General features: G+C 37.9%; 1 protein-coding gene across 1 annotated transcript; it reads right to left on the bottom strand.

Moving 5' to 3' along the window:
• Positions 1-113: 113 nt before the first annotated feature.
• Positions 114-27,726, bottom strand: LOC113236732 (protein transport protein Sec24A). Its single transcript, XM_026472895.1, has 16 exons — positions 27,583-27,726; positions 25,639-27,388; positions 20,277-20,379; positions 19,242-19,368; positions 18,762-18,949; positions 16,801-16,954; positions 14,038-14,195; positions 12,741-12,814; positions 11,635-11,786; positions 9,678-9,831; positions 8,732-8,907; positions 7,349-7,459; positions 5,716-5,900; positions 4,878-5,110; positions 2,047-2,283; positions 114-705 (listed from the first exon to the last, which is right to left on the bottom strand). The coding sequence occupies exons 2-16, from the start codon at positions 27,375-27,377 to the stop codon at positions 594-596; spliced, it is 3,903 nt and encodes a 1,300-aa protein (XP_026328680.1). The 5' UTR covers positions 27,378-27,388; positions 27,583-27,726; the 3' UTR covers positions 114-593.

Genomic DNA, 27,726 nt, shown 5'->3' with positions numbered 1-27,726 from the left:
GTTATGTTTTTATTTTGTTTTTTTCTTTTTCGCAACATTCGTTTTTTGGTGTTTTTTGAAATTTTGTTTCGTTTCTTTATTATTGTGTCACAAAATTCAGGGAGCATAATATAAGTAAATAAATATGGCTATTTACAAAAATAACAGAAAATGACCAATAAAATAAAGTTGGTACGCCAACTGTTCATAGGAGGTATCGATTTGTTGTTCTCAGAGTTGCGACAATTTTAAATACAACATCAAGTCATCATATCGGCTGATTAGAAGACAATTGCGCTTCAAAAATTAGGTAAATTTTATCACTGCAAAGACATTGGCACCGTATGATACATAGCGTCCCACAGCTTGTCAACGATAGTTGTTTATAAGATTTAACTTCTGAAAAGTTAAATTTTGTGACTATAACCCTTTTCAAATCTAAGCCCGTAAATAGCGAACCTCCTGCACGCGCTACCGTATCGTACGGAACCAATAATAATGAGATAGTTCAGCATTTATCAACTCCCAACTAAATCGAAGGTGATTGCGTAACGTGATTCAGGTAATGTAGTAAGGCGGCTCGGGCAGTGGTCGTGGCGTGCGCGCGCGCAGACTCATTTCATCAGCAACTTAATGTGCTGCAGGAACTCGTAGTACGCGAAGGAAGACTCCACGCGGTCGTCCACTAGCCGCTCCGTGAACGTCACGCGCGACGGCGAGTTGTCTCTGCACACAAATCAGACGTTGGATTATGCATATCCAGACGTTGCGCAAGAGTGTGTTAAGAAGACAATGTTGACAATTAAACTATTTTTCGCCATCAACACTGACCGTGGGACACTAGTCAAGAGCCCGAACTGCAGGTGGTGGGCCTAACTTTTTCTTTCGATGAAAAAAAAAAATTTTTTTTATTATATTTAAAATTACTTATTTAAGTAATATACATCCGTTGGTATATTTTATTCATATAATTGTTGACATTAAAAAGACAATAATAACTAATTGTGTTTATTAAATTATTTTAATTCGTTGAAGAACTAAAATAACTTCAACAATCACTTAATCACACAAAGTAACAGTACAAGCAAGAATAAAAATTGATGAGGTGTAAATTCAAAACGTATCCGAAGATAAACTTTTTGTTTAATTAAAAAAAAACTGATGTTTTTTACAGTTCAACTGTTTTTCTTTCATCTACCATTTTCCTCGCTATAGTGAGGTGAAAAGTTCTGTGTTTCGCTCGGCAGCAAAGTTGTTTTGCGTCTCGTGCCTTAAAACTCTCGCTACGCTCAGGAATCTATTTTTGAACCACTCGCTTAGCTCGTGGTTCTATCTTTACTTCCTTCGTTTGATCAGGTTTCAATATAGGCACTCGCGTCAAACAACAACTTTGCATAACAAGTAACTATCAGTAGCAGTAGAACTCTTTGTGAAAGAATTCGTCCAGGGAAGTACAGCCACTGCGAAATAAATTGATACGACCTTTACGTACACAGCGGAAATGGCAGACAGAGCTTAAGTGAGTGGTGCTTTGCGTACAGTTAGCACACGTGGCACGCGAACTAAGTACTTCTACTGTATTTATTGTTCCGGGTGGCATTACGAATTATTTCATAAAGTGCTCTACTGCTACCGATTCGGCGTAAGATGGACACTGTAGTCTGTGTTTTTTGAAGATGGAGTAAAACGACAGTTTATTGCACAAAAGTGTTGCTCGCTTGCAAGCAGCTAGTGACTGCAGTCGAAAGATATTATTTAAAACTTAATTTCGATATTCATACACCAACTGTCAAAATAAGACTAAAGAATACAATAATGCAATTAGTAATCACTAGAATGTCGTAATATTCACAAATATTACACAAATATATTTTGGCAAAATTTTACACACTTTCACAATTCCTCGATAAAATTGTCGACAACAACTACATGACTATTTAAAATTTTACAAAAACTGGTAGCCCAGCAAATATTATTTTACTCCATCTTCAATAAAGACAGCCTACAGCCGTTCTACATATCGTAGAGTGTCGTGTGACTAAAATACGCGACTACACCAGTACCAACCTGAGGACGAGAATGTTGGCGGCATAGGGCCGGTCGTCGTTGAGTTTGTCGATGAAAGTGTGCAGCAGCGCGTTGCCTTCGGTGTCGAGGCGCGGCAGGCTGCGAGCCTCGTCGGGCAGCTGGCTGAAGGCCGCCACGCCGAACGTCTCGGACAGGAACGCCGGACTCACCGCGTGACACACGTAGATTATCATCGTCTCGCCATCGTCGAGCAGATAGGCGCCGTTGGCGTTTATTCTGAAATTGGAGACGCCGCGTTGGATTTAGGCACGCTTAGGATAAAGTAATAAGGATATTTTTGTTACTCGCTTGTGGTGTCCTGATGTGCAGTCGAGTTAGCTTAATTCATACTACAGATCGTAACTCTAAAAGAGGTTAAAATTGCGTCTTATACATAGGGTGCAATATAAGTTTCCGGAAATGGCCACTTACATAAACAATATTTAAAAAATAATTACAACATTTGAAAATTAAACTCTTTGGCTGTACAATACAGTTTGTTTCATCTGACTATCACTGTTTTTACATTCTGGCATCATTTTAGAAATTGGTTGTCTACATCACCATGTATTTAACTCGTGAAAATTTTCGTAGTATGATTTTCTGCGACTTTAAATGTTATTTAACAGCTCAGCGGAGCTTCGCACGGCTTCGAACTGCTTTTGGCGATGAAGCACCATGCAAGACGACTATTTATAGCTGGTTTTCAGAATTCAAACGCGATCGTGTGAATCTAAGTGACGAATTTCGTGATGGTCGCCCGTCCACTGCTGTGAACAACAAAAACGTCGATACTGTGCGCCGTATGATCAAAACAGACAGGCATGTGACATACCATAAGACTCGGGCATCTTTAGGCATAGGCAGGAGTCAAATACAATCAATAGTACATAAACATTTGGGTGTGAAAAAGCTGTGCTCTCGGTGGATCCCAAATAATATGACTGAGGCTCAAAAAATGGATCGCATCTCTTGGTGCAACGCCATGCTTACCAGGTTCAATGAAGGGGCATCAAATTTGGTGTGGGACATAGTAACAGGTGACGAAACATGGATTCATAGTTACGATCCCAAAACAAAGCAGCAATCGAGCGTATGGGTTTTTCGAGATGAGCCGAAACCTACCAAAGTGGCGCGCGTGCAAAGTGCCTCTAAACGGATGATTGCTTCTTTTTTTAATAAAACCGGACACGTGGCTACCGTTGCTTTGGAGAATCGTTGTACCGTAAATAGTGATTGGTATACGACTATTTGTTTGCCGGAAGTTATTGACAAACTCCGTAAAAATAACCGTAAACGCCGTATCATCTTGCACCACGATAATGCCAGTTCTCACACGGCCAGACAGGCAAATGAATTTTTGAAGGTGAACAACGTTGACCTTATGAGCCATCCCGCGTACAGTCCCGACCTGGCACCTTGTGACTTTTATTTATTTCCAAAAATGAAGAACCAGTTACGTGGTCAACGATTTTCATCACCTGAAGAGGCTGTCGAAAAGTACGAAAAATATGTTTCCGAGATTGTCACGGAGGACAGGCATAAATGTTTTCAAAATTGGTTCATTCGTATGATAAAGTGCATTAACGCTAACGCAGAATATTTTGAGAAACGATAAATTCATTTCTGACCATTTATAGTATTTTTTTCTTATTCATTCCGGAAACTTATAGTGCGCCTCACGTATCTATCTAGATGACACTCATTAACAGACCGGAAGTAGTTTATATTGTTTAAATGGCATTGGGTGTTAATATGAAATATAAAAAGAAATTTTTATTTTCTTTGTAATATTATTTAAATATTGATCATGAGCTAAATGAGAAATATACGTGTCAATAGGTGGCATTGTGTGTTACAAACTAAAAATTAACGCTTCCTAATATGTGTAGATGGCACTAATTCTAAACAAAACAAAAGAACAGCCGCCACTAGCCCTAAAAATCTATGCAATAGGCACCATTTAGTTGATTTGTATGTTGTCATTCGAAATTAGAGTAGGTTGACAAATTGCAGCTAGTCAATGTAAAACAAATTAGTTAAAACATTGACTTACAAATAAATGGACGACGGGTCTAATACAAAAACCACGAAAAAAATGTCCCAAGTCAACCTATTCGAAATTTAAATTGTAATGTCATCGCAGTATCGCGCTGTCAGTCGAACAAATGAAGACTAAAGCGGAGTTTTGGCGCTCTGTATACGATTTTAGCGCCTTACAAGTGCGGACACTTTTTAGCGCGGACCCGACGTCCATATAATTGTAAGTCAATGAGTTAAAATGGTTAAAATAAATAAAATAAAATCCAGAAATAGGTACTCGATACTGGTCGCGACATCTGGGGTACCAATAGGTACTAAATGCCCCACTACGCCGTCTTATATCGCGATTCTTTTGAATTATAGCTCCATGGTAATATAGCTTGATCGAAAATATGAATAAATTTTCGTCGTAATTTTAATTACAACGTTAACGTCCAAAGTCAATGTAAACTAATATTTGACTGAAATACGAGATGAGTTAAAAAATTTTTTCTTAAACAATATTTACAAGTGTTTCTTGTTGCGTATTTAAAATTTCAAATACTATATTGAAAATTAATAAATTTCGTGGAAAATTTATATCGAGTTTTCAAGTTTTTTGCACAGTGCGTCCGTATCGATTATGGAAAAAATAAATTAAATATTTTTATAAACTGCATTTTTTAAATAAATTTAAAATTTCTTAATAACCAAACCAACAAAACCAAAATCGTTAGGAACACCGTGTGCCTTCACATTGCGTGGCGGGTTAAAAGATTGTTTGATTGTGGAGACTGAATGCGTCAAACCTTTCGGCGGACAGGTGCAGGCGCGGCGGGTCGGGCGCGTCGGGCTCGTCGTCGTCGTCGGGCCGCTGGGCGGGGGCGGGGGCGGGGGCGGGGGCGGGGGCGCGCAGCGCGTGCACGGGGTACAGGTCGGGGTACACGGCGCGCATCAGCTGCGGCAGCGGCAGCGACTTCATGGCGCACATGTCGGCCAATCGGTCGTCCAGCCGCGTGCTCGTGCCCGTGCGGAACGCTTTCTGCAATCACTCTTCATTTTCAACTACTGCGTCGTAGATCTAAGTCTTTTTCTTGCCATGTCAAAATATAACAAGAGATGTACGGAGTCAACGTGGAAGGCAATATTGGCATCGAAAACAAAGAGGTTTGCCAGTTTCTGTCATTGTGACACAATATCTATTTGTCATGTTAAGTGACGATCGGTAGTCCTACCTACTGTTTTTATATATAATAACAATTATTATGATGTTATTATTGGTGGTGTTGTTAGTTATCTATCTATATTTTTATAAAAATATGTCAAAGTGTGAACAGTATAAATAAATTCGGGAAAGAATAAAGGCGTAGTTTGGATACAATTGAATTAAAGCCCTGAAACAGGCGTTTATGGAGGCTGATTTAACTTAGGTCCCAAAATGGGTATTAACAGAGGCTGAATAAGCTTAGGTCCAAAATGGGCATTTACGGAGGTTGATAAGCTTAGGCCTGAAAAGGAGCATTTACGGAGGTTGAATAAGTTTCCTCCCAAAATGGGCATTAACGGAGGCTGATTAATCTTAGGTCCCAAAATGGACATTAGCGGAGGTTGAGTAAGGCGTAGAAGGGGCAAAGGCGGAGCACTGACCCTCTTGAGCAGCGCCAGCAGGAAGAGCGGCAGCAGGCGCAGCGCGTGCGGCGCGTGCAGCGCGGCGCTGACGGAGCCGGTGGGCAGGTTCTGCGCCAGGCGGTGCGCCGCCAGCACGTCCACGGCCACGTTCACCAGCGCCTCGCGCGCCTCCGCCACCGACGCCGTCGTGCAGCGGTCCACGGCTGCGAGGCGGACGCGCGTTAGCGACTTACGTTCTCGGGGGTAAATGCGCTATATAATAGTTCTTTTAGATACAATTGCGGAAACTCAGACATTGTTCAAGACTCGAGACAAGTGACGACGTTTTTAATACATTTGCGAAAAAACTACATTGAAAGTAAAATAAAACAGTATTTAAAAAAACTCACGAGTGCAATTGCAACTGTTGCCAGTATCCAGCCACATTAAAATTACTATTTTAGTGGCGCAGCGCGCAGCGGTCTCGCGTAATACTCACCTTCGGTCATTGTTAATACTCAATCAGTCATCTTTATGGAAAATATATTGGTATTTTTAAATGTAACCCGTTTGTTTTATAAAACACCTATGCAATTTCAACAAATAAGATATTTGTAAGTAAATATATGTTTTAATTACGAATGACTTACGTCACAAAGCACATGAATATTAAATAAACATACAACCTCTTTAGTTCTATGTTAAGACTTTAAACAACAATAAATTTAAAAAAAATGGAAAAGTAAAAAGCAATAGTGAGAAAAATCCAACTTTCGGCACGATTTGTAGTACGAAAAATGCCACGTTTTGAGCAACTGTATTAAAAACGTAATAAAAACTATAGGAAATGGACATAAAACTAAAATATATATATATATATATATATATATATATATGGAGTTCATATATATATTATATAGTAACGTAAATAAATAATGCATTGGCCCAGATTACCTAATAGATAGATACTCAGATTTAGTAGGCTAAATCTGAGTAATTACACCATGCGCTCACTACGAGGACAGAGAGACCTAAACTCGCGGTCAGAGGTGAAAATAACGTTGCCCGCCTTGTTTGTCGTGCGGAGCCGAATGCTAGTAAATGAAAAACTTGTGTTAGCCCTTGCGCCGACGTCGGCACACTCGGCGGTAGGCACGTTTCGCGTAATCTTGAACGAGTAACGGGGCCCAGGTATTGCAAATGAGTCTACTCATTACTCATATTTTTATAAAAGCGATGTAACAAAACGAGTAACATATATTATATACTCCTGTACCTTAAGGTAGGGCTGTACAACTGCGCGAACGATTGCTATTCTATGCAATGGTCGCCGAAAATCAAACAATAACACTGTTTAACTTATTCATAGTTGGGACTACAACCAGAAAAGGCTTACTGTTCGACGTAATCGAACACCTCTGAAGTAATCAATTCGCGGCCTGTTCTTTAATGCATTTCAATCATTCATTCAGATCGGGTGCATTCATAACATAATAACGCTTAACGTAAACAATTTAAAACTATTTTGGGCAATAAAGTTTATAAATTTAACCCTAGTTTCCACGACCAACAGCAACAATCATCACTACCCCGGAAACTTATAATATGCCGTTGCATTAGTTCCCAGTTATTTTATGTGACATAATGTCAAATAACCTAACACGACTCTCACCCATTTTACTAAGTAATCCTATAATGCACTGCTGATCAGCAGAATGCAGCACGTCCGTGAGGTTCGTGGCCACCGGCAGCGCCAGTGTGTGCACCCGTATCCTGCGCTCGCCTGCAAAGAAAGCAAATTGGTACATATTAGTTAGAGCAGTCATTGTTGGTTTATTTGAAAAAACAAATACACGCAATTTAGATCTGGAAATGTCTCGTATGTCTCGTTTCCAATGTCTAACATCAAGCATTTTATACTTTTTTTTTTAAATCAAGTGGCGGGACGAACAAGTCGTGCGCCTGATGGTAACATAACAGTTACAGTGCCACCAGCACCCTTACCCTTCAAAACCGGAATAAAGTAATACTGACATTACTGCTTGGCGACAGAAATAGGTGGCAGTACTACCCTGTACACTCTTTCAGGAGCTCTACTGCTATTAAAAAGTTCTAGTGCTAGCCACGGGTCTCCTTTCAGGTGAGGCCTAAACCCTTGTTTAGGCCTCGCCTGCAAAGGATGTGGTACCCGTGGAACACGTGGATCCCTACGCCCTTGAAAAAAACGAATATTACAAATTTATACGTTACATGCACCTGCAAGGAATTATTTCATAAGGAGGCAAATACACACAACGGCACATTTAATGGAACACTAGTGAAATATCCAAAATAATGCAATGATATTTCGAAAATCTGGTCAGTTCTTAATCAACCCATTTATACATCCCACTGCTGGGCGGTTACCGAAGGTTGTGAACCTTCTTTGACATGTAGGTTTCACTAAGACGATTGCCTTCACCGAAAAGCTCATGGTAAATTTCAAATTCAATTAATAACAAATAGATACATATTGATATCCCACAGGCTTAGGTTAACTTGCACATGCAATTCAATTAATGTCAATACTTCTTTATAGGTATGCAAATTACATTATTTTATTTTGAAAACTAACGCGGATATTACACATTATAGTATAAAAGTAACGGGACTTACACGCGTAGTATTTTAGTCGGAAGCGGTCCGGCTAGTTTCAACTATAATCGATGGTCTTCATGAAGACGAAGTAGATGAAGACCATCGATTATGGTTGAAACTATTCGGACCGCTTCCGACTAAACTATTACGCGAGTAAGTCCCGTTACTTTTATACTATAAAATTACATCATTATCACGAACTCGAGAGCTTAGTTCATAGTTCACCAAGCAGACCCAATGCGCGTTGGCGACTTCATTCGTTTTCCAAGGGTCCTGAACCTTATTATTGATGCAAAGATCACGCAAAGAAAGACCTAATGGTTCGTAAGACAGTTTCCCTGCTATCTCCTATGGTTTCGGATTACTGTCGAAGTTTAAAAAATTACACTGTATATGTGATGAGTTTTACCGTTCCTACCTTTACTGCTAGTATAGAGCAAGGCGGCCTGGAAGCAGACCTGCTGCAGGTCAGAGAGCGATTCCTCGATCGTGAGTTGCATGCCGAAGCCGGCGTCTGGTGAAACGTTTGGTAGCGACAGCAGGTCCGTTGATCGCACGAAGAAGTTTCCGTGGAATGTGTGGATTCCTATGCCCCTGAATAAACACGAATATTACAAATTTATAGGTTACATGATAGGGGCAGCTGGAAGGAATTATTTAATAAGAAGGCAAATACACACAACAGCACATTTAACGGAATACTAGTAAAATCTCCAACACATAACTTTTATGTAACAAAACCGAACCTCAAAGTTCGTCAAATACATCTATTTGCCAAGTTTTCTTGAAATCGGTTACCGGAAATGCACGAAACCGGATTCATCCCTTAGTTTGCCACCCTTAGAGGTGGAATATTTCCTTCAAATTTAAATAGGACCAATACTGAGGTACCCTGTTTCTAATAAAAAAAAGAATCATCAAAATCGATTCACAAATGCCGAAGGCCAAAAAAATCCAGTCGAATTGAGAACCTCCTCCTTTTTTTAAGTCGGTTAATAATGCAATGTTTTTTTTCAAAAATATGGCTAATTCATCATCAACCTATTTATATGTCCCACTGTGCACGGAACGCCTCTCAGGTGATGGCTTAGGCCATACTCCGCCACGCTGCGCTGGCCCAATCCGGGTTGGGAACTTCACACATTTTCCGAGTGTTGTGAACCTTCTTCGACGTGCAAGTTTCTTCACTATATTTTCCTTCACCAAAACGCTCATGGTAAGTTTCAAATTAAGTTTTGCACATAAATTCCAAAAAGTCAGTGACGCGAGCCCCGATTCGAACCCACTGCCTCTGCTTTAGAACAAATCTGGAAATTTAAAATATTAAAAAAAACCTTTGTCATCGTTAAAGGAAGGAAACTCACCTCGTACACCGTACCCGCATGACGGCCTCGAAGCCGATCTTCCTTGTAAGGTACCTGGTGAATATCCTCGTGAGCTGATCTGCCTGCCACTGCCGCGATGCCTTAAATAGTGGAAGGTGGTACACTGTGCCAGCACTGAATTTGCTCATGCCACCTGAAAAGAATCAGGAACAGCCAGTTGAAGGACTATTGCAACAATTGCGGCTGTTGCGAACTGAGGCAATAGACAGCAATCAGTAACCTAGGCACACGCTTTCGATAGATCATTAGGATCTTTTAGGCTCAGTGTATATTGCGGCGGAACGGATTGGAACCGAATTTTTGTAACGATATTGTACATAGCATAATGAACTTATGTGTAACAATTACCGTGATGTTTGCGAGATTATCAAAAGTAAATTGCATTTGTGTGCAAATGACTATTCCTTGTCCATTTGTTATATTGTGCTATAGTTTTAAGGGTAACCTATCACAAACTCGAAATTTTTTTGTCCGAAATAACGTTTGTTCGAATTTTCATTACACCGAAAACCGAATTATAAGGAAACAATTGTTCTTTCAGGATATGTTCAATGTTTATCGCAAAGTCACGATTAGGTACGGTTAGGTTGGGTTTAAAAGAAGAAACCTTTTCACCTCAAAATTATTTTCGAGGTTATCAAACGTTATTTCTGGAAAACGTCATTTCGGACTACTGATAGGTAACCAGTTTTAAGTTTATAATGTTATAATATTATATTATAGTATATATTATAGTTTTTAAGCTCATTCATATGTGTCTTAGCGAACACAAAAAATTTTCTTTATTCTTGTAACGTCGTACAAACTAGATACGAGCCAAAATCTTCTGCGGAATTCTCGCGCATGCTTTCGCGGATAAAGTTTATTATGCTATGTACAATATCGTTACAAAAATTCGCTTCCACTCCGTTCCGCCGCAATGTAAATTGAGCCTTACGGTTTCTTTACGATGTGCTTAAAGGACTATTACTTAGTGACATAATAGGACCAGCAAAATCTCTGAGATTACGTCTAGCTAAAAAAAACTATATTTATTCTCAACTTATCTATAAATTCTTCGATTGTGACTATGGCGTTTTCTCGTACTCGAACTTTCGAACTCGTAGCGATTAAACCAGGCAGGAGAACGCCTCCCGGCTATACTACGTTATTACTTCCTACCAAATACATGTCTAAAAAGTGTGAGAAAGTACAAGAAAAACTTAAAAATTGATTGTTGATAAATCTATTATGTTTTGTGATAAGTCATGGGACAAAAGCTGTAGTTTATGATGTTAGTAACATAGTCCGAGATTGTTAGTATTTTAAAAATAACTCTGTATAGTGTGATGTCTAATGTCTAAGGGTCGTATTCTAGAACTCTACTCAATGCTCAAGTCAGGATTTGAGTATGGTTTAAAGCACTCGAAATCATACTCAAGTCCCTGTAAGTGTGATGTAATATTGCGATATAAACGTATTTTTCTAAATCGGACAAAATGGCATTGTACTCATTTGGCAACGATAATAGTTCCATAAGGGTGCGTTTCCATTATGTCGTGACGACCCATAGTAGTGTAGCTTACGTTCACGAACGAAAAAAAGTTTTTGACGTTACGATGACAAACTGTAGTGACAATAGGAAGAGCTATAACGACAGTCGTCCAACGATAAATGTGACGATAGATAATCGCAGCTTCAAACGATTATGTCGTGGAAACGACAAGGCGGCTTCAGTGAAACGATAAATTGTCGTCACGATCTAGTGGGAACAGCTGGACACAACTGTAGTTCAACGATAAAATAATCGTCCACAACAGTCACGACAGATGGTCGTTATATGGGAACAGGCTAGACTCGACAGTCGTCAAACGATAAATAAAACGTTACGACATAATGGAAACGCGCCCTAACAGTTAACACATGGAGGTAAGGTTATTGTTAGTAGTATACTGACTCAGCGAAGCGAGGTCCGCGTACTGCGAGTTGAGCAGGAAGAGGTCAACGGCGACTTGGGCGCCGCTGCAGTCCAACGCTAGGCGCTTGTAGAAGTCCGTGGCCGGCGCCAGGTGGGGCACCTCGCTGCCAGACCGCGCGTTCGGGTCCTCTCTGCGAGGTCCAAACTTATTAACCCTTCCACCGCTACCCAAGTGATACGTGCATATTACGATAGTTCGGGGACGAAAGCGTATTTCGACTCATCCAAAGAACAGAGTCCGATGTGATTATATAGCGAAACGAGGATACGTACGTCACAAGAATAATTTGGTTATTCCAACAAAGGTGTTTTGAGAATTTATATATCTTATTTCGTTTCGGAAATATAAAATCGAACAACAGTCGATCTGACATCCACAGCGACGAAGAACGAACGAAATGTATTATGGTCCTGAAAACAAGTAGTCTTGGACATAGATCTTTGTTCTACGGATGAGTCGATTTATTTGGGTAAAATTTTCTATCTGTTTCTATAATAAGATTCCTTGAAGTAGGGTTGAGAAGTTGACATTAAAAATTTGTCATTCACGTGATTTATATGAAAAAAACCTTTTAATTAATTTGACCCACTTTTGCTGTACCAATGGATTTCGTACCATATAATTAAATGATCCTGACATGAAAAAAAATTTATCAATTTTGTTCATTTTTATGGACAACCAACACTTGATCAAATAATTGACTAAGTATGCCATTATATTTCTATAGAATAAAAAAATAGTTTTATTACTTTATTTATAGCAGTTTTGTTATCTATTAACTTATTGTTACCTCTGTAGGAAAACTAAAGCGTCTCTACGAATGTCATATTAAATGTATGAAAGTGTTTAATGTTAACATTTTGGATATTTCTAGTTTTATTTTTAAAAAAGTTATTGATATCAGTTTAAAGCTTTTTGATATCTTTTATATTTATGGAATAATCGCCTGGGCACACTTAACGATTTCATCCTATATAATTGTTTTCATTTTTAGTTATTTTAATTTCAAGTTGTGGACGAGCATGGCACATGTTGACCTATAAGAGACTTGTTTGCTTTAATCTTGAAAAGTGTTCATAATTACCTCGGTTGTAAAGCTCCTGGTCCTACATTCGGTAAACAGGTCTGGAACACGGTTACGCGACCTCCTGTTGGAGCCTGCAAGGCAGAATCAATGGTTACATAACAAAAACTGAACAAAAGAGAGGGATGAATGGTGACGTCAAAAGTTCACGTAAGTTCCGGATTCAGATGTAATGCGATATGAGTACTGTTTGGCTAATTCTTTCGTATTTATATCTAATAAAATAAACCACAACAAAATAAGTAGGTTTAAGGGTGTGATGTATATATATTTTTGTAATATTCTTAGTGTTTAAAATAAATAAATAAATAAATAAAATAAGTATTCGTAGGTTTTTACCCAATGACAATGACGCTAGTTTTTTATTTTCGAACTTTTTCGAACTTCCCTCATTTTGAATCGTCTTGTAGAGGAAGAGTAATTTCATTACATTCATTTTTGTAGCAATTGAGCGTGTGAAAGAATTCATCCAGAGAAGCACTGCCACCTTACCTATTCCTGCCGCCAAGCAGTAATGTCAGCATTACTGTGTTCCGATTTTGGAAGGTAAGGGTGCTGGTGAAATTACAGGCACATGGGACTTGTCAACTTATGTCTCAGGATGACGGTCCAGTGGCGGAGTCCCTCAGATCTTTGCGATTTAAAACTCTGAGTGGCACCGCAACTGTTATGGACAGGTGTGTAGCTTACCATCAGGCGCACGAATTGTTCGCCCCGTCACTTCATATTACATAGAGCGCACTATAAGTTTCCGGAAATGGCCACTTACATAAACTATATTTAAAAAGTAATTACAACATTTGAAAATTAAACTCTTTGGCTGTAGAATACAGTTTGTTTCATCTGACTGTCACTTGTTTTTACATTGTGGCGTAATTTTAGAAATTGGTTGTCTACATCACCTCGTGAAAATTTTCGTAGTATAATTTTCTACGACTTTAAATGTAATTTAACAGCTCAGCGAGAACTTTTGTCCTTTTATTTTTTTACAATACGTGTTGACTTGACGGACGAACAAGTCGTGTGCCTGGTATTAAGCTTTAAATAATAATCATCTGAGGAGCACTACCAAAGCGCCCTTCATCATGAGACATAAGTTGACAAGTCCCATGTGTCTGTAATATCACCCGCACGTTCATCATTTAAAATCCTGCTTGACGGAAAAAATAGGTAAGGTGGCAGTACTTCTGGGCGAACTCTGTCACAAGCAGCTCTGTCCTTTCTTTATCAAAGCAAAACTAGAGAAAGCATGTTATTTAATTATTCATTTAAGATAACGGATGAAATAAACTCTTACCATGAGCTTGTAAGCTGCCTGCAGCGCCGCTCCCAGCGCGCAGGCCGACACGCCGAGCCCTGAGTGCCTCTGCGGCAGGACCGTCAACAGCTCCTTTATCAGCTCGCGTCTCTCGCCCAGGTTCACCAGCAGCGATTCCGGCGACGGAAGGAACACATCTGATGTTAGGAATTCAAATATCTTTAGTCAATTCTTTAGGTTCATTATTATAAAATTAATATAAAAATATTGTTACATTAACGAAAATATTAAGTACACCTAGAGTTTCCTTAATTTATAATGCAGTTCAAATCTTAAACTCACCCATCGAGTATATAACCAGAACTAGAGACGAAATGTCATTTAATTTGTTTGAAAACTATTCTGCCAAATCATTACGGTGATAACTGCGCTCCGATTGGCCAGCCCGAATTCTAATTCACTTCAAATCGACAAGTTTAGCTTGAGCTTTGCTATAATGGACGAAAATTGAAAAATTACATATTTATTATTTATTTACCGATATTTCATCGGTGATTCAGTTTGTTTAGTAATTAGAGGTTTTGTTGTTTTTCCCACACCACCAAATGGAACAGACCCCCATTGTTAGAGATATTATCTTTATTACAATAAATACAGAATATTTTTACAACTTATTTTTATTTTTACAACTACCTCTGTGGCCGAACGGTTACCATGCCGTACTGCCATGCTGAGGTCCTGGGTTGGATTCCCAGACCGGGAGAAATATGTGTATGTCCTAGATTTATTTCTGAGTTTGGGTGTAATTTGTGTTTGTCTATGTGTGTGTCCATGGCACCCGCGACAAAGGGTTTCTCTAGTGCGGGGCTATGTTGAGTGTGTGCGTTATTATTATTTTTGGAATATACGGAAACGTACGCACAGGTCAGTTGTTGACGCTGTCCTATTTCAGCTTTCTAATTTGTGATTTCAGCGCAAACAAGAGTTGATATTTCAAAGTGATATAACGCCCATTTACCTGATGAGTTGCCAGGAATGTGTTGCCCTTATTTCGTCTCTATTTCTAGTTATATACTCAATGAACTCACCAAACCGCCTCGGCTCCGAACAAAAAAATCTAGACTCGTACTGGCAAGAAGACTATCAATGTAGAACAAATTAGAATAAGGCTTTAATTTTAGTTTTAAATGTTTATATAATTATATCAAAACTCTTTTTTTGCAATAAGGCCGTCTATTGTACCGTGCCTTATATTTATTTTTGTATTCGTTCTGGTGTGTAGTAAAGAATATTATTTTAAAACATGGAGAATTACAATACAAATAGTACAGTAGTTTTAAAGTTGTTTTTAATAATAATTTATAGAGCGACTCGATTACAAAGTGAAACAGGAAAGAACAAATTAACTTAGCTACCCTGCACATTTTTCTAAAACATTTTTTTCTATTACGACCAGAGACGGGCAAGTGCCCGGGTTTTAACCCAGCATTTTGTTAATGCCTGGTCAAAATCGATTTAAACCCCATTAATGCCTGAAATCGAGGGCGAAAACTATTATACAACTAAAAATTTGTCGTAAATCGAGTTTTGTTCAAATTTAATTTTATTTATTTATTTATTCATGGAAAACCAACAGCTATGATACATGTATTAAAAAACAACAAAAACTACAAACTAGCCAATTACAGGTTTTCGCCTATAGTAACAGAGTATAGTAAATATATTAAAGGTACCAGCGCTAATTTAAGTAGAACAAATACACAATAAAAGAAACTTAGCAAACTAAATAATTAATGCAAATTAACAATATCATAAAGAAGTAATTAAAAAAAAAACATAGATCATAAACAAGCTAAATAATCACTAAAAGTTAACCCTCCTGGCATGTCAAATAACTAAAACATCTATCAGTTTACGCTTCACTGCATGCACGCGGCAATTAAATATATCTATGTCAAAATCATTGTCGCTCAACACACCGTTCAAACTCTTAATAGCCCTACAAATAAAACTATTTAGCCTATAATTCGTTCTAGCAAAGGGAAGTGCAATAGGGCAATACTTCCTCGTCGGACGCGAAGGTACCTTAAAAGAAATACGACTCAACAATTCAGAACAGTCAATATCACCATTAATAATTTTCAAAATAAAAACAATATCAGCGATTTTCCGGCGAGTAACAAGCGACAATAGGCGCCTATCATTACAAAGCTGAAAATAATTCGAAGGTAGGCCCATTTTATAACTTAGGAATTTAATAAATTTTTTTTGGACTAGCTCTAATCTGTCCACATAACATTGATATCCCGGATTCCAAATCTGATTTATGATATTATTACAAAATGTTCATTGCTTTATGATCTAGATCTAGAACATTCGATACGCTCTTCTATTGAATCGCTTCGCTTGAAAACCGCATTGAAATAATTCGATACAAAAATAGATCGTAGTTTGCATTTGAATCGATTTTCGTAAAAATCGAAACCTAATGTGCATCCTTAGTTGTGAGATTCCACAGGAATGGAAGGTGGGTATTGCGTGGAGTTGCCACTTTTTCGTCTAAAAATGATTTAATTTACACCCAAATTTGTAATAAGTACGGAGTCATACCAAATTCCGTTTTCGAAGTTTCTGCCTACGATTTTGGGCAGAAATGGATTAAAAACCCGGTTTAACCCGCTGCCCATTCTGGCTAATGAATAGTCCTACCTTCTCGAGTCCATAGTTTCCTTGACCGTGCTTTGGCCTAACCTAACGTCTTCACCGGTAAAGTTAGCTAGCAGTTGGACATTAGTGCCTTACCGTCAACGTCGATGACGGTCATCTCTTTAGGCCTCGTGAGGCCGTCGCTCATGAGGTAGTAGTGCACGTGTGCGTCGAAGCAGATGAAGCCCACCTGCGTGCGCGCATCGCCCGGCAGTTGATCCAAGTTGTTCTTTAATGTATTGCACACCACCTGGAAAAGGAACAACGCTACACTAACTCCGTAGGTATATTTGTATTATAATACATCTAATGAGATTTTTTTGTGATATCAAGCAACTACACGAAGTCCATAACAGTTGTAGTGCCAATCAGAGCTTTAAATCGCAAAGATCTGAGGGGCACTGCCACTGCGCCTGTCACTCCGAGACATAAGTTGACAAGTCCCATTCAAAACTAGAACATAGCAAAGCTGACATTACTGCTTGGCTTAGAAATAGGTAAGGTAGCAGTACTTCCCTGGATTCTTTCACAAGCTCTACTGCTACTAAAAAGTTCTACTGTTATTATGTACTCACTAATGTTTGGCTTGGATGCAAAATCACACTATATTTATTTCATTGACAAGAAAATTACACTTGAAATCGTCAAATTGAGTAAGCTCATTCATTCGTAAGGCAGATTTCCCCGAGAAGAATGGGTAAGAGTCAAAGATTATTTATTCCATAGGTAAAATAAATTTACACTTGAAAACGTCACATTTAAGCTACTGCTCGTTCACTACGCTGACCTCCCTGAGAAGAACGAGCAAGACACTCTAGGGATTGCTCTTTTCAAATAAACTTAAATGCTATGGAATACACTTTGAATCAAATTTGTGTGGATTCTGGAGCCGTGTCGTCTTTCCATACATCTTTATTTACACGTAGTCTTCGATTTTGTAATATGATTTTTCGATCAAAATATTTTTAATGTAGTCTTTCAACTTAGGAAATGATAAAACGTACACAGTTATAAAAGTGTTGTTTACCTTGGTTAAACGAAATCGTGCTACCATGAGTTTGGACTTAGCTCTAAGGTTAATATTATGGATATCTTCTTTCTTATTGAAATTATGTACATTTTTATGGGCATAAAATATTTGAGTAAATGTACTGTGATGCCACAGTCATGATACCAGTCTCCTTAAACTTTCTCTGAGAGAAACCCGAGAGCCTAGACGGTACACAGAACGAATCGCTCGTTTTTGCAATACAAATATGGTTTGAATATCTGCCGCTTTACCCCACATGAGAATCCCGTAGGACATTATACTATGGAAGTAACTAAAGTAAACTAGTCTAGCATTACTAACATCGGTGAGCTCACGTATTCTGCGGACTGCGTATGCAGCGGAGCTTAATCTGCTGGCCAGGGAAGATATATGTGGAAACCATTGAATTTTACTATCTAAGGTCACTCCCAAGATGACTGCTTTATTATTAACAAGGCCTAACTTTTCTCCGTTTATTTCTATGCTTGGACTAGTCGATTTTATGTTAGGTAATTCAAATTTAACAAATTTTGTCTTTTTGGCATTAAGCAATAAATTGTTAGCATTAAACCAATAAACTACCTTAGAGAGGGTATCATTACTAGAAACTCTAGAGGTTGGTTATAATTACACATTTGCTCAATGCTTAAGCGTCAAACACACAGAGGACGAGTGCGGGTCGGGTCGGGACCGTGGCAGTTCTAAATCCGTGTTTTTATATGGACGACAAAACACGGAGCGCGGGTGCGGGACGGACACGAGACGGACACGAGACGGGCGCGAGACGGGCGCGAGACGGGAGCGGGGCGGGCGCAGAACGGGCGCGAGACGGGCGCACCCGACCGGCACCCGCTCTGTATATTTCACACTTTATAGTAATACCAATGTGAAAAAGTTGACAAGTTTATAGTTGTACAATATTATGGCAAATGCTCAAATCGAAAACAATTGTTCCGACCACAACTTTTTTTTTTTTTATTAAACAACTGTAAACAACAGAATAAATGTTTCATTCTTTTTTTCTTACCTGCAAGTATCCAGAGTCTCGTGCAAGCTGTGACACATCCAATAAAAATAGATAAACCGCAGGCTGTGGCGGGCGTAGCATGTATTCACCAGGCGCGATGAACTCAATGGTCGCCGATTTGATCTCGGGCCGTCGCGACGGATCACCGTACGATTTGCTAACTGGATCGTATTGGAATTCTTCGGGCACTGATAAGGTTAACAAAATTGACATTCAAGGCTAGAATGAATAGGTATTTTTCACATCAACGCCTAACTTGTTATTGTGCATACGTAAAAGAAAAAACATTTCTCTCTGTTTTTTAGTAAATAGACAACGTAAGTGGCTAGAGGGACAATACATTTTTTAGATAAAAGCAAACCGTTACTGGTCACACTGTCGCTTAATTCGGTGAGATTGTGTCTGACTGAGATGGTAAATATTTTAATATCCATCCCGCATTTGAGATAGATTTATTATTAAAGGAAGCTAGTAACTCACAGTCATTGACTCGATAGCAGAGATTACACTTCCAGCGCTTGGCGTCAACGAAGTACACGAAGGGGTTGATGTAGGTGCGGCAAGCACGGCACCGGACTATCGTCGTGCATTGAATCACGGGAAGGTGCTGGAATGCAAGCAATTAATTTTTTTTAAATTTGGCAACTAAATAGACTTCCTCCACTCACTAGACACTTATTCCTAAATCAATCATAACTTATGACTGCTAAATATATACTTATACCTAAATCAATCATAAGCTCTGACCACTAAATAGACACTTATACCTATATCAAACATAAGCTTCAATTACTAAGTAGACACTTATGCCTAAATCAATCTTAAGCTCTGCCAGCAAAACAAACCGTTTTCCACAAGATGTAAAGTTGACTAAATGAGTATCTTGCAATAATTAGATATTAATATTGATTAGATATGATTTCCACGAATTAGTCCTAATCCTCTCGTAATTTCTTGCTCATTTACATAACATGGCAAACATGCAAATGTAACTTTTTAATGTGAGAATATATATTCTTAAATAATTTCAATATAACTATTTATAGTACAGTAATTAAAAAAATAAACATATATATCAAGCGATCGAACGACTAAGTCGTGCGTATGCGACACGCCTACTTGTTACAGTTGCAGTGCCACTGAAAGCCTTTAATGGAAAATATTTGAAGGGCACTGCGCCCGTCACCCAGATATATAAGTTAACAAGTCCGATGCCTGTAATTTCACCAGCACCCTCAATCTTAACATGACCGCTAAGCAGCAGAAATAGTTATGGTGGCAGTACTTCTCTGGATCTCTTTCACAAGGGCTCTACTTGGACTAAATGTTATGCCTGGTTTAGTTTTCTGGTTGTTATTATTATAGTGAATGTTAGTATATTTACTGGCATTTAACGTAAATAGACAATAAACTTTCAATATGTTTGCATGCCTAACGCTGAGCGGGGCGCTCTAAAGCTATACTTGTTTTGTTGCTATTAAATTCTATACATATGTGGATTTAATGTAAACTTACGTTAAGATCCTTGAAGGGGTGTATTAAAATTCCTAAAGGTAACCTGGACTTCTGCAGCAGGCTGTTTGTGTCCGGAATCTTGTTAACCGTACATCTGAAGATTCTGTGGACAGGATACGAAAAACAATTAGACGGAAAATCAAAATAAATAATCCTCTCAAGGGTTTTTTAATGTTACTAAATTTTTCTTTTATATAATATCAAGTGACGGGACGAACAAGTCGTGCGCCTGGTGGTAAGCTACACGCCTGTCCATAATAATTGCAGTGTCACACAGAGCTTTAAATCGCAAAGATCGAAGGGTACTGCCACTGCGCCTGTCACCCTGAGACATAAGTTGATAAGTCCCATGTGCCTGTAATTTCACCAGCACCCTTCAAAACCGGAACACAATAACACTGACATTACTGCTTCATTACTTCCATGGACGAACTCTTTCACAAGGGGCTCTACTAGTAATCTCAATCTCAACTCGTTATTTTAACTAAGTGCCATTGGCCGTTTAAACATTCATTGTAGTGAGTAACCCTAGACATAATAGACACTCTTGTCTTTAATTTGTCTATTACACACGCACGCACGGACACACGCATGAACGCAGCCACTAGTATATTTATAAGCACCTCAGTCATAAACAGCTTTATGTCCATACAATAAGAGCAAAAAGAAAACTTGCACGTTTCGTTTCCGCTTGAACCGTCTCGTCGACGCGAAACACGCAATTTTTTTTCCGTTATTAAAAACTTTGCTCTACCGGGAATCGAACCTGGGACCTTCTCATCTAGCGCCCACATTGGTAACCATAGCGGTAACCATCACAGACAAAAAATTTTGTTTATGTTGATGCAAACAGGCAATTTATTAAAGTGCTTTTCATATGATAAGCCAGTTAACTTTGTAGATACAGTACCTATATTATGTAACCTTAGGTAGGTGTTGGAGAAATGATAGATAAAACCGGCGTGTCCGTTTTGTATATCTAGTATATACAAAACAAGCATATTAATAAAGTAAATTGTTTTGATTTCTGGGCAATTTCATACGAGCAATTTCATGTATCACCTACGTATCCTACCTACTAAACTATGTGACTAAAAAAAGGCATATAGGAAAAAATTTATTATCTTCATGAACTTCCCGATATGACAAAATGATTATTTTTAACAAGAATCAAAACATTATACTTAATAACTACATTTAAAGATAATATAATTTTCAATTTATTTTTATCGTGAAAAATATTATAGTGGCTTAATAAAGAAAGCCAGGTATATATATCTATATTTTTGTAGTACACTATTTTCACATATCACAGTACTATCCTCCAATCGTTTGGTCAGCGCATACATTTCGTACGACGAGACGAGACGTTAAAATTGACATATCTATTTTTATTTGTCAACAGATTTAATGACATAAAAACTAAATGTTAGTCCAAGTTTATCTCAATATATCACCATAAACCAAATCGAAATTGGTTCAGCCATTTTAGGTATCAGCGTGCACAAAAGGTTCAATAGCGTGTAGTAGGTACATTTATTATAAAATATTAGAGTAATTATTGTGTGCGACGAATTTTAGTAACTTTTACATATTTTTTTTTTATTCCCGTAAAAATCAATGTAACTAACTACTGATGCACGCTTGCATGGTAGATCGAAATTCTGTGTCAATTTTACAAAAAAACAAAAAGAATACCTATTTTACAAAAAAAAACTTTGCTTTTCAAAAAAAGAAAATATGCGCATTTAAAAATATACGCGCACATTTTATTTGGGTTTACTTAAGATAAGAGATTATGAAAATGATATGGATCCGCATTGACATAAAAGTGTTCAATGGATAACACGTCAGAATCCATTTTTGTTTACAGCGTGTACATAGTTTTATTTGTTGTTTTCCTCCTATGTTAAATCCTTGAATGATAATAAGAGGCCAATAGATACTTCAGGAAAAATCTAATTAATACAAATTAAATATAACATTTGTTATACATCAAGTGGTTAGGTTTTCGCGATTGTTACACATAGGAAATTAGGTTTCATCAACGTCGTTTCATGACGTCGAAGACAACACTCGAAAAACGCGTGAAGTCCCCAACACGTGTCGAGTTCTTAAGTTTTCCCGATTGTTACACATAGGAAATGAAATTACTTTTCCGGATTTAAATCGCGATAAATTTAGTTTATTCTAATTTCTATTATTAATTAATAATAAATTGAGCTTAATACAAATTCATTCAATAAAATAATTTGTAAAACTGAATGTAGCGTAAATTGGAATGTTTTCTTTGTAAAATTAAAAATAAGGTATTTAATTAATAACTATTGTGACTATAGTGGAAAAAATAGGGTGGTTTGCATCAATATTAGACATAACTGGTTGAAGACTATACCATCTCAATCAACCGTGACCATGGGACCTGTAAAGGGCCCGAAACGTCGGTGTGTTTGAAAAAACAAAAATACGCGATTTAAATCTGGAAAAATAGTTTCATTTCCTATTAATTTTTGTGGTTTTTCAATAAACCGAATGTAATTAAACTGGAATTATTTTAATTAATGCCTATATAAGTAGTATTAAAATATTCTAGATTTTTATTTGTAGTTTTTCCCCATATGTGCATGTGTGTTATTTTTGTGTTCCTAATCATTACATGCTAAGGCAGAATATAATTTCATGTGTTTCTTTTATTATATTATATTTACTTTTCTATTTTATTTGCACGTCGTTATGAAGCTAATTTGGAGTGTAGCTATGTAAGTTTTTTTTTATTTTTGTTTTCTTAAGTTTATTCATATTTTATTAATTTCATGAACTATTTTTTTTTATCCAAATCGCTCATTTTTTTTTTCAAACAAAGTTGTTTACAGGTCCCATAGTCGCAGCTCATTCAAACTTCGACTGACTGAGTACTCCACGTTATTTCACTAGTTTTACTCTTAAAATCACTTCTCCTCAACACTCGTTAACTCTCTTTTTTATTTTCTATTACTTCTCTTTGTAGAAATATAAAATTTATACTAAATATCATGTGCAATGTACTCCAGCTTTCATACATATTCATAAATTAATTAAATTAAAGGCTTTGAACATTTGAACTGTTCTCTCGTAAGTGGCGTAGAGTTAAATTTAATGAGATCTTAAATTTAGTCAGATGTAATGTTCTCCATATCTATGTGGGTCGTTGCATACGTAAGAAACTGCATATAGGGTGTAAGAATAAGGTCCGACATTATTTCAGCTGGTGATGGACGTCTAAACAAATAATCATAGCAAAAAAGAAATGTTTGAATGAATGAAAAATTATTTTTTGCGCATTGAAAATTACTGACAGCACAGAACAATAATAAAATATATTAGAACAAGCTAATGTATTTGACTAAGAGCACATGTTACTTGACATTGAACTTTGAACCATTCGTATAGCAAGCAATGTTGAATTTGAATCTTAAATGGCCCATTGACTACCTGCATGGGAGTCTGCTGAGCAGACAGGAAACTGCTCACACACTATCCTCATCCCGCGTATGGCCTATGTATGGAGTCTCGCAGAACGCATTGCAGCATGGCTTGCACGCTGCGACTATATTCATAATCCCTCATTACGGCGGCAGGATGATCAATGCCTTTTAGTCAAGCTTGGCGTACTCTTAACCCTTGAGAGATGGGTTTATTATAAGGATAGAAAACTATTGAATGCAAAAGAGGTGCAATCAAAGAATACTTTCTAATGCACTATAATTGTTGAATTATAGAAATTATTGAATACTAAATAATGTAATGTATAACTATAATATTCGTAAACGGAATTCTGTTGCGTAAATATAATGTCAAATCAGGTGTCATTCGCATCAAGCGTTTTTAAATTTGGTCGAGTATTTATTACTTTTTTAATAGTAATTGTTTCGGAAGGATGTCGGAAGGCGAACAGGAGAAGACCACCTGACACTAGCTAAAAATATGGTCGGACTATTTTTGCACCCTTTATACAATACAATAACCTATAAATGCGACTCATTTAAATTGTAGATTAATTGTAGATTGAGTTAGAAACTATTTATGCAAACTAATGATACATATTTTCCAGATATAAACGTGTATACGCTCATTGAATAATTTGAGGATTTTGACTCATTCGATAATTAACTTGGAGGTAGATTCAATCACATTGTTGATCGCGGATGAACTAATACCTCTTAAGACGCTGTGCAGACAAAGTTCTTTGTTCACGCTGCTGTCCTAAATACTATTTTAACCATATCGATAGCATAGCTAGTACAAAATCGTTCCAGTAAAGCCCATTAAAATTAAGCATAAGTATCATTTGATTTATTTGCTAGATGTCAAAATAATTAAACTATGTCGGTCTCTGAAACACAACACTTCTCTTTTAACTTGACACCACCATCTCCCTGTACAATAGATATTGTTAGATAGATGTGTGTAATTCTTGTTTAATAAGCACTTTTTTTACATGCAATCATGACCGTGTCACTAAAACAAATAATGACTAAACTTGTTATTTAACTGACAATAGTGTTGTACGATTGACAATAACAGAAAATTTAATACAATCAAAAATGGTGCAACAATGTACACATGTTATGTCATAGAATTCAAAGAATATCACATTTGCACAATGTAGGTTTACAGCAAAATTCTGTATCTGTGTCAACCCATTTATGTCCCGCTACTGAAATTCCTCTAAAGCGTTATTAAGTTTGTCTTTACCTGTACTTTACTAGTTTTATAGATATGAGAGATTATACAACCCAAAGTATAACAAAGATATCTTTGTATTCTGATAAGGAAATTAATTGTTCAAATTCTTACTTATTGTTCAAGACCATAATAACAACTGTTTAAATATGCAAGTAGCGGCGACACAAAGAATATATAATTTCTTTGAAAATAATTTGTGATCAATTTTTCAGGCAGTCTTAGTCCTGTTAAATAGTATTAAAAATAAATCAACTATTTTTTCTGTTTTCTTCTCTTTTTCACATGTGTAAGTCAAATTAATGTATTTTTCTTTCTTTACATTAAAATATTTAACAAATGTGTGTAAGCCCCAGTCCTAGATATAGAGTCCCTGATACAGCTTAACATAGGCTAAGGTCTACCATTCTAACGCAGTGCAGATTATGTATTTTAAATATCTGAAAAGTTGATGGTAGTTTGAACTTCATGCTGTTTCCTCGCAATATTTTCCTTCAGTATTCTATAATGCTAGTAATGCTCGATTTGTAAATAAACTCATATATGCTAAATGACTATCACCATTCACAGTAATCAATCACAAATAAATGATGATTCTTTGTGCATTGTCTAAACAGAAATTTATAAAGTAAATACTTACTCAGGACTGCAATTTGGTGCATCAGAAAACTGATGTCCCAGCCGAATCTCAGGTGGATCCTCGAGGTATTCTGGCAATATCTGTCTGCAAGTCATCAAGTCTAACATCTGGTGACCCCACAGCTGATCAAACCCTTGCTTAGTCACACTCAACTGTGACATTTGCTGATTCAAACTCTGAGCATTCATTGCATATGGAGGCTTTCCTAAATTTGTTTGAAGCTGATGGTTGGAATAGTTAGTTTGTGGCATTTGTGGATATCGACCTGGTATGTTACTTTGTGGACCACTTGCAGGCTCTGGCGGTGAACTGACAGGTGATGGCCCCATTGGCAATAATTTTTGTCCCATATGTGCATGGTGTGAAGTTTGATTCATGGGTGGTGCTTGACTATAAGGTGGCCCTTGATTCATTGGTGGACCTTGATGTATTTGGGGTCCTTGGTTCATTGGAGGCCCTTGATGCATTGGTGGACCATGACTAATTGGTGGTCCTTGATTTATAGGTGGTCCATGATTTATAAGCTGACCTTGGTTTATAGGTGGACCTTGATTTCCAGGGGATTGATTCATTAATAGACCTCGGTTAATCGCAGGCCCTTGGTTTATAGTTCCTTGAGTTGTAGGTGGCGCCATAAGTGGATTTAGTGGCCCACCTAATGGAGGTCTAGAAGGCCCCATAGGTAATCCCGGAGGGCCATTATTATGTGGTCCTGCATAGGCTTGGCTAGTTGGTGGTTTGCTCACCTCTGGTGGAGCTGTTCTATGAAATTGACCGGAAGGCACAGTTGGCATTCCTGGAGGTCCATTAGAGTTGCTTGCGACTGTCCCACTAGCAGGTGGCGGTCCTAAAGGGTTAGGACCATTCACACCAATTGGTCTTGTGGACCCGAATGGAGGACCGCTAACAGCACTTCCTAAAGGTCCACTCGTTGAAGATACTGATGTTGGGGGTCCAGATGGTGGTGCTGCAGACATCAAAGGGCTATTTCTATGTGGCCCCAACTGTGGTGGCCCAGAAAATGGTACATTTGCCTGAGTTGTCATTGGAGTAGGACCTGGTGGCTTCATAATGGAAGGACCTTGTATTGGAGGCCCTTGCTGGTATGGTGGATTTGATAACCCAGGTGGAAAAGCTGTGCTCGGTGGTGGTCTATTGACCATAGGAGCAAAAGCATTAGAAGATGGTGGATAAGGTGTAGGTTGGGAGAATGAAGCAGGAGGGCCAACCATAGACGGCCCATTCACAAGAGATTGACTAGATAGTGTGAGGGGTGGAGCATTGTCATTAATCTGTCGCTGTTGAGTATTAGGGGGATATGGAGAAGTGGAGGCACTGGAATTAGGAGTTGTTGCCACCCTAGCCATAGCTGGGGAAACACTAGAAGGTGGTAAGTTTTGAATAGGGCTTGGAGCCATGGGTGGTTTCATTGGAGGCCTCATTGGAGATGATTGGTGTCCTGTAAGAGAAGAACTCATCATTCCCGGGTGGTTAAAAGCTGGTGAACTACTAGCACTATGGGAGTAATTGTTCAGTTGGCCCATGGAATGGTTTAAAGTTGTGGAGGACGGCGGGAGAGGGCTGTTTGAATTAGCATCTTGTTTCTGTCCCCCATAACCCGGTGGCAGCTGGCTCAATGGCACCTGACTCAACGGCTGGTTGTGGTTCGAATACGTCCCCGGGTTGGCGTTCATCTGGGGCGATGTTGTGTCGTAAGGGTTTGGTGGCAAATTAGACATGGCTTGGCAATCTGTAAACAAGTCGTGAGTATCTTAAAAAACTTAATACAATGCGCAATATATAAAGTAACACTAATAACAGTCTGTTATGTTTGAACATTGATAAAAATACTGATATCGACGAGGATATTGAACTAAACACGAACTAAACATGCTAATTCACTACAGCTACGATGACGGATGGGTGATGCATAATGCGACTTACCGTGGTCAGAACGATGTTGAAACACAAAAAATTCGTATACGCACTTTTTAAATTACTAAACCATTCTCACATATTACTTCAAGGATTAAAAAACGTAATTTTTACTAATAAAACGTCAGAAAAATACGACCCTGACTTACGTGG

The sequence above is a fragment of the Hyposmocoma kahamanoa genome, unplaced genomic scaffold, assembly GCF_003589595.1.
Source record: "Hyposmocoma kahamanoa isolate Upper Pololo Valley unplaced genomic scaffold, ASM358959v1 92, whole genome shotgun sequence".
In the NCBI taxonomy this organism is placed as follows: Eukaryota; Metazoa; Arthropoda; class Insecta; order Lepidoptera; family Cosmopterigidae; genus Hyposmocoma; species Hyposmocoma kahamanoa.
Note: the sequence above shows the minus strand (reverse complement) of the source record. Positions and strands in the feature narration are given on the sequence as shown.